The sequence below is a fragment of the Heterodontus francisci genome, chromosome 29 (assembly GCF_036365525.1).
Source record: "Heterodontus francisci isolate sHetFra1 chromosome 29, sHetFra1.hap1, whole genome shotgun sequence".
NCBI lineage: Eukaryota > Metazoa > Chordata > Chondrichthyes > Heterodontiformes > Heterodontidae > Heterodontus > Heterodontus francisci.
The window spans coordinates 44642160-44650535 of record NC_090399.1 but is presented as its reverse complement, the minus strand read 5'-3'; the positions used below and the strand labels follow the sequence as shown (position 1 = coordinate 44650535).

At 46.4% G+C, this 8376-nt stretch overlaps 1 protein-coding gene across 2 annotated transcripts in view; it reads left to right on the top strand.

Moving 5' to 3' along the window:
* Positions 1 to 2590: 2590 nt before the first annotated feature.
* The window catches only part of hsd17b8 (hydroxysteroid (17-beta) dehydrogenase 8), a 51098-nt gene continuing 45312 nt past the window's right edge, over positions 2591 to 8376 (top strand). For both annotated transcript variants that reach the window (XM_068009715.1, XM_068009714.1), the window contains exon 1: positions 2591 to 2706. In XM_068009715.1, the coding sequence (XP_067865816.1) occupies positions 2619 to 2706 (88 nt within the window). In that variant the 5' untranslated portion in view covers positions 2591 to 2618. The remainder of the gene's footprint in view (positions 2707 to 8376) is intronic.

The following is an 8376-nucleotide window of genomic DNA, read 5'->3' as shown; positions in this document are numbered from 1 at the left end:
CAGTGGAAATCAACACGGTCAAAGAGAGAACTTGCAAACTCGACACAGGCAGTACCCAGAATTGAACCCGGGTCGCTGGAGCTGTGAGGCTGCAGTGCTAACCACTGCGCCACTGTGCTGCCCCAGAGGGGAAGAGGGGAAAACATACTTGACCTCTTCCTCATCAATCTGCCTGCCACAGATGTATCTGTCCATGACTGTATTGGTAGGAGTGACCACCGCACAGTGGTGTGGAGACGAAGTCCCGCTTTCACATTGAAGATACCATCCATCGTGTTGTGTGGCACTACCACCGTGCTAAATGGGATAGATTTCGAACAGATCTAGCAATGCAAAACTGGGCATCTATGAGGCGCTGTGGGCCATCCGCAGCAGCAGAATTGTACTCAACCACAATCTGTAACCTCATGGCCTGGCATATCCCCCACTCTACCATTACCATCACGCCAGGAGACCAACCCTGATTCAATGAAGAGTGCAGGAGGGCATGCCAGGAGCAGCACCAGGCAAAACTCAAAATGAGGTGTCAACCTGGAGAAGCTACAACAGAGGACGATCTGCGTGACAAACTGCATAAACAATATGCATTAGACGGAGCTAAGCGATCCCATAACCAACGGATCAGATCTAAGCTCTGCAGTCCTGCCACATCCAGCTGTGAATGGTGGTGGACAATTAAACAACTAACTGGAGGAGGTGGCTCCACAAATATCCCCATCCTCAATGATGGGGGAGCCCAGCACATCAGTGCGAAAGATAAGGCTGAAGCATTTGCGACAATCTTCAGCCAGAAGTGCCGAGTTGATGACCCATCTCGGCCTCCTCCTGAAGTCCCCAGCATCACAGATGTCAGACTTCAGCCAATTTGATTCACTCCACGTGATATCAAGAAACGACTGAAGGCAGTGGATACAGCAAAGGCTATGGGCCCTGACAATATTCCGGCAATAGTACTGAAGACCTGTGCTCCAGAACATGCCCCTAGCCAAGTTGTTCCAGTACAGCTACAACACTGGCATCTACCCGGCAATGTGGAAAATTGCTCAGGTATGTCCTGTACACAATAAACAGGACAAGTCCAACCCGGCCAATTACTGTCCCATCAGTCGACTCTCGATCATCAGTAAAGTGATGGAAGATGTCATCAACAGTGCCATCAAGCAGCACTTGCTTAGCAATAAGCTGCTCAGTGATGCTCAGTTTGGGTTCCGCCAGGGCCACTCAGCTCCTGACCTCATTACAGTCTTGGTTCAAACATGGACAAAAGAGCTGAACTCAAGAGGTGAGGTGAGAGTGACTGCCCTTGACATCAAGGCAGCATTTGACCGAGTATGGCATCAAGGAGCCCTAGCAAAACTGAGGTCAATGGGAATCAGGGGGAAAACCCTTCGCTGGTTGGAGTCATACCTAGACCAAAGGAAGATGGTTGTGGTTGTTGGAGGTCAATCATCTGAGCTCCAGGACATCACTGCAGGAGTTCCTCAGGGTAGCGTCCTAGGCCCAACCATCTTCAGCTACTTCATCAATGACCTTCCTTCAATCATAAGGTCAGAAGTGGGGATGTTCGCTGATGATTGCACAATGTTCAGCACCATTCGTGACTCCTCAGATACTGAAGCAGTCCGTGTAGAAATGCAGCAAGACCTGGACAATATCCAGGCTTGGGCTGATAAGTGACAAGTAACATTCGCGCCACACAAGTTCCAGGCAATGACTATCTCCAACAAGAGAGAATCTAACCATCTCTCCTTGACATTCAACGGCATTACCATCGCTAAATCCCTCTCTGTCAACATCCTGGGGGCTACCATTGACCAGAAACTGAACTGGAGTAGTCATATAAATACAGTGACAACCTCATGTGCAGGAAGTATCATTAGCTGGAGCAGCTCGAGATCCAGGATTTGGAGATTTTTGAGCAGCAGCTGCCATCACTGCAGTGCATCCGCAAAGCTGAGAACCACGTGGATGGGGGTGGTCATCCCACAGTTTAAGAGTGTGCAGGCGGAGGGGCAATGGGTGACCACCAGACAGTAAAGGAAGATGAGCTCACAGCGTGTGTTGATGAGGGTAATGTGGTTGATATGGTCTGTATGGACTTCCAAAAGGCTTTTGATAAAGTGCCACATAACAGGCTTCTCAGCAATGCTGAAGCCAATGGAACAAAAGGGACAGTAGCAGCACGGATATGAAGTTGGGTGAGTGACAGGAAACAGAGAGTAATGGTGAACGGTTGCTTTTTGGACTGGAGGCAGGTATACAGTGGTCCTCTTTAGGGGTCAGGGAATTGGATAATTATCTGAAGAGAAAAAATTTGCGGGGTTACGGGGGAAAGGGCGGCTGGCGAAATTGCTCTTGCAGGGAGTCCATGCAGGATCGATGGGCCTCCTTCTGTGCTGTAACCATTCTATGACGCCAGCTCAGTCCCTCCTCTCCCTCCCATTCCACAGGTAACTTGAACCCTCCTCTCACCACACCAAGCTCAGTGTTGCCGACCCTGGTGGTGCAAGTGGATTGCACCTTGAGCTGGAGTTCCGTCATTCTCCGGCTCTCCCAGTGGCGCTGCAGGTGACGCGGAGCGGCCCAGGGTGGGGGGCGTGGTTTGCCTGTGGCCGCGCATGCGCGCCTGCTCCACAGGTTCCCGAGGAGCTGCGGTCATGGCGGCGGTGACGCTGCGGCTCAGTTCACGGCTGGCGCTGGTGACAGGTACTAAATATTAATGAGCGGCGCCGGGCCGTGAAAGAGGCGATGTGAATGGAGCGAAGCCTGGGCCCCCGGGTGACAGGCAGCAAAGAACTGGGGTGGAACGGTGGGCAAAGGTCGCGCTCCCAGGGAGCGTCTCCCAATCACTGGGTGGCCGCCAGGCGCAGAGCTCAGTCTGAAACACCCCACAGGGGGCAGCACTCATGGGGAAGGAGAGAGTGCTTTCCTCCTACTCCAACACGTCCCTTTCTGCTCCCTCACTCCTTCCTCCTTCCCCTTCTCCAAAGGAACTCAGTCTTGAATATATTCAATGACCCAGCCTGTACTGCTGTCTGAGGTAGAGAATTCAAAAGATTAATGACCCTCAGAGAAGAAATTCCTGCTTATCTCTGTTGTAAAATGAGATACCCATTAATTTGAAACTGTGCCCCCTAGTTCTAGATTCCTCAATGAGGGGAAACATCCTCTCAGCATCTACCCTGTCAAAACTCCTCAGAATCTTATACATTCTAATAAGATCGGGCGGCGCAGTGGTTAGCACCACAGCCTCACAGTTCCAGCGACCCGGGTTCGATTCTGGGTACTGCCTGTGCAGAGTTTGCAAGTTCTCCCTGTGTCTGCGTGGGTTTTCGCCGGGTGCTCTGGTTTCCTCCCACATCCAAAAGACTTGCAGGTGATAGGTAAATTGGCTGTTGTAAATTGCCCCTAGTGTAGGGAGGTGATAGGGAATATGGGATTACTGTAGGGTTGGTGTAGATGGGTGGTTGTTGGTCGGCGCAGACTCGGTGGGCCGAAGGGCCTGTTTCAGTGCTGTATCTCTAAATAAAAATAAATTAAAAAATAAAATCAATAAATATCACCTCTCATTCTTCTAAACTCCAATGAGTACAGGCCCAACCTTTCCTCAGAAGTCAACCTACTGAATCATCTCTCAGCTGCCTCCAATGCAAATATATCCCTCCTTAAATAAGGAGACCAAAATTGTGCACAGTACGTTAGGTGCAGTCTCACCAATTCCCTTTCCAGTTGAGCAGGACTTCCCTACTTTTATACTCCACCCCCATGCAATAAAAGGCAAGATCCATTTGTGTTCCTAATTACTTCTTGTACCTGCTTTTTGGCTTTGAGTTTCATGTATGAGGACACCCAGATTTCTCTGTACTGCAGCATTCTGAAGTCTCCCCCATTTAAATAAAATTCTGCTTTTCTAATCTTACCAGAGTGAATAACCTCACATTTTCCCACTTGATATTCCATCTGCCATGTTTTTGTCCACTCACTTAACCTATCCCTTTGCAGACTCTTTGTGCCCTCCTCACAACTTGCTTCCCCGCCTATCTTTGTATCATCAGCAAATTTGACGACAATACACTCGGTCCCTTCACCCAAGTCACTAATCTAGATTGTAAGAAGTTGGGATTCCAGCACTTATCCCTCCGGTGCTCCACTGGTTACAGTTTGCCATCCTGAAAATGGCCCATTTATCTCGATTCCCTGTCTCCTGTTAGTTAGCCAATCCTCTATCCATGCTAATATATCACCCCCAACACCATGAGCTCCTATCTGGTGTGGCACCTTATTGAATGCCTTTTGGAAATACAAATACACTACTGATTCCCCTTTATCCACCCTGCTTGTTACATCCTCAAAGAACTCTAATAAATTTGTCAAACACGATTTTCCTTTCATAAAACCCTGTTGACTGTGCTTGATCATATCATGATTTTCGAAATGTCCTGCTAGTAGTTCCTTTATAATGGATTCCAGCATTTTCCCAGTGATAGACGTTAGACTAATTCGCCTTCCGTTTTCTGCTTTCTGTCTCCCTCCTTTCTTAAATAGGGGTGTTATATTTGTGGTTTTCCAGTCAGCTAAGACTTTTGCAAAATCTAGGGAATTTTGGAAGATTATAATCAATACTCCATATCTTTGCAGCCACTTCTTTTAATACCCTAGGATGTAGTGTAGACCATCAGGTCCAAGGGACTTGTCAGCCTTTAGTCCCATTAGTTTTCCCGGTACATTTTCTCTAGTGATTGTTTCAAGTTTCTCCCTTTTGCCCCTTGATTTTCTACTATTCTTGGGATGCTTTTAGTGTCTTCTAACGTGAAGACAGATACAAAATATTTGTTCAAAGCCTCTGCCATTTTCTTGTTTCTATTATTAAATCCCCAGTCTCTTCCTCTAAGGGATCAAGGTTTACTTTAGCTGTTGTCTTCCTTTTTATATACTTGTAGAAGCTCTTGCTATCTGTTTTTAAATTTCTTGCTAGTTTACTCTTATATTTTAATTTCTGCCTCTTTTTTTAATCATCCTTTTTTGGTTTCCCAATCTTCTGGCCTACCAGTAATCTTCACAGAATTGTACCCCTTTTCTTTCAATTTGACACCATCCTTAACTTCCTTAGTTCATCTTTCTGTGGTGTCTTTCTTTCTCAATGAAATATATCTTCGTTGAGAGTTATGAAATATCTCCGTAAATGTCTGCCACTGCTTCTCTACCATCTTACTTATTAAGCTATTTTCCCAATCTACTTTAGCGGACTCTGTCTTCATACCTTTGTAATTGTTTTATTTGAGTTTAAGATACTAGTTTCAGACCTAAGTTTCTCACCCTCAGATTGAATGTTAATTTCTAACATGTTATGATCACTCTTCCATAGAGGATCCTCTACTGTGGGATCATTAATAAATCCTGTATTATTACACATTAAAATATCCTGTTCCCTGGGTCATTCCACAACGTATTGGTCTAAGAAACTGTCCTCAAGGCTACCTTTGCCAGTTTGATTTATCCAATCTATATGAAGATTAAAATAACCCACAGGGAGGCAGTAGCGTAGTAGTATTGTCACTGGACTAGTAACCCAGAGACCCAGGATATTGTTCTGGGGACATGGGTTTGAATCCCACCACAGCAGAAGGTGGAATTTGAATTCAATTAATAAATATGGAATTAAAAGCTACTCTGATGATGGCCATGAAAACATTGTCGATTGTTGTAAAAACCTATCTGTGTCACTAATATCCTTTAGGGAAGGAAATCTGCTGTCCTTACCTGGTCTGGCGTATGTGTGACTCCAGACCCACAGCAATGTGGTTGTCTTACATGGCCTAGCAAGCCACTCAGTTGTATCAAACCATTACAAAATCAATAAGGAATGAAACCGGACTGATCACCTGGCACCTAGGCACTGGAAACGACAACGGAAAACCCAGCCCTATCGACCCTGCAAAGTCCTCCCTACTAACATCTGGTTGCCTATACCAAAGTTGGGAGAGCTGTCCACCAGACTAGTCAACTAGCCTGACATAGTCATACTCATTGAATCATACTTTCCAATGTCCTGTCCCACCAGCAGCACAGACCCAGCAGAGGTGGCGGCACAGTGGTGTGCAGATGGGAGGGAGTTGCCCTGGGAGTCCTCAACATCAACATCAGACCCCTTGAAGTCTCATGGCATTAGGTCAAACATGGGCAAGGTAACCTCCTGCTGATTACCATCTACCGCCCTCCCTCAGCTGATGAATATCCAGGCTTGGGCTGATAAGTGGCAAGAAACATTCACTCCACACAAGTGCCAGGCAATGACCAACTCCAACAAGAGAGAACCTAACCATCTCCCCATGACATTCAATGGCATTACAATTGCTGAATCCCCCACTGTCAACTTCATGGGGATTACTGTTGACCAGAAACCCAACTGGAGTAGCTGTATAAATACCGTGACTGCAAGAGCAGGTCAGAGGCTAGGAATCCTGCGGCGAGTAACTCACCTCCTGACTCCCAAAGCCTGTCCACCATCTACAAGGCACAAGTCAGGAATGTGATTGAATACTCTCCACTTGCCTGGATGGGTACAGCTCCAACAACACTCAAGAAGCTCGACACCATCCAGGACAAAGCAACCCGCTTGATTGGCACCCCATCTATAAACATTCACTTACTCCACCACCGACGCACAGTGGCAGCAGTGTGTACCATCTACAAGATGCACTGCAGCAACTGACCGAGGCTCCTTAGACAGCACCTTCCAAACCTGTGACCTCTACCACCTAGAAGGACAAGGGCAGCAGATGCATGGGAACACCACCACCTGCAAGTTCCCCTCCAAACCACACATCATCCTGACTTGGAACTATATTGCCGCTCATTCACCGTCGCTGGGTCAAAATCCTGGAATTCCCTTCCTAACAGCACTGTGGGTGTACCTACACCCTACGGACTGCGGCGGTTCAAGAAAGCAGCTCACTACCACCTTCTCAAGGGCAATTAAGGATGGACGATAAATGCTGGCCTGGCCAGCGACACCCACATCCCATGAAAGAATTACAAAAAACGATTATTGCAGTATCTTTCTTACAAGCTCCCATTACTTCTTGATTATACTCTGGCCTTCAGTGCAGCTACTGTTCGGGGGTCTATAAACTACTGCCAACACTGACTTCTTTCTTTTGCTATTTCCTATCTCCATAGAAACTGATTCTATATCTTGATCTTCCAAGCCAAGATCATTTCTCATTACTGTACTGATCTCTTCCTTTATTAACAGAGCTATCCCACTTCCTTTTCCATTCTCCCTACCCTTTCGAACTATCAAATGTCCTTGAATATTCAATTCCCAGCCTTGGTCACCTTGCAACTATGTCTCTGTAATGTCTATCAGATCATAACCATTTATTTCTATTTGTGCCATCAATTACAAATGCTGCATACATTCAGATAAAGAGCCTTTAATTCTGTCTTTTTACCACATTCTCCTTGTCTGACTCCATTTGCTGGTGCATTCTTATGTTTGTATGCTCCGCCCTTTCCTGTCATACTCTGGTTATCATTACACATATTGCTACCCTGCAATAGTGCCTTGTCCTTTCTCTTTAATTTTCTAAATTTCTCCTCACCTGAACCCTCCCCGCCACTATTTTAAAGGCCTCTCTACATTCCTATTATATGATTCACCAGGACACTAGTCCCAGCATGGTTCAGGTGAAGCCTGTGCCAAAGGAACAGTTCCCACTTTCCCCAGTACTGGTGCTAGTGCCCCATGAATCAAAATCCATTTCTCCCACATTAATCTTTGAGCCACGCATTCAGCTCTGTGGTCTTATGTACCCTATGTCAGTTTGCTCGTGGCTCAGGTCGTAATCCAGACATTATTACCTTTGTGGTTCTGCTTTATAATTTAGCCCCTAGCTGCTCATACTCCCTCAGCAGAACCTCTTTTTTAGTCCTATCAAGTCGTTGGTACTCAAGTGCACCACGACACCTGGATCCTTCAGTGGGCATTTTTTTTAAGTCAACTACATTGCTGTGGGTCTGGGGTCACATGTAGGCCAGACCAGATAAGAACAGCAGATTTCCTACCCTAAAGGACTTTAGTAAACCAGATGGGTTTTTACAACAATTGACAATGGTTTCATGGTCACCATGAGACTAGCTTTTTAATTCCCAGATTAATTGAATTCAGATTTCACCATCTGCCACAGTGGAATTCGAATCCATATCCCCAGAACAGTAGCCTGAGTCTTTGGGTTATTAGTCTAGTGACATTACCACTACACCACCGCCTCCCTCCAAACCCTGGCACCAGGCAGGCGACACAGCTTTCTGGACTCCCGCATTTGGCCCCAGAGAACAGTCTCTATCGCCTTAACAATACTGTCTTGACGATTA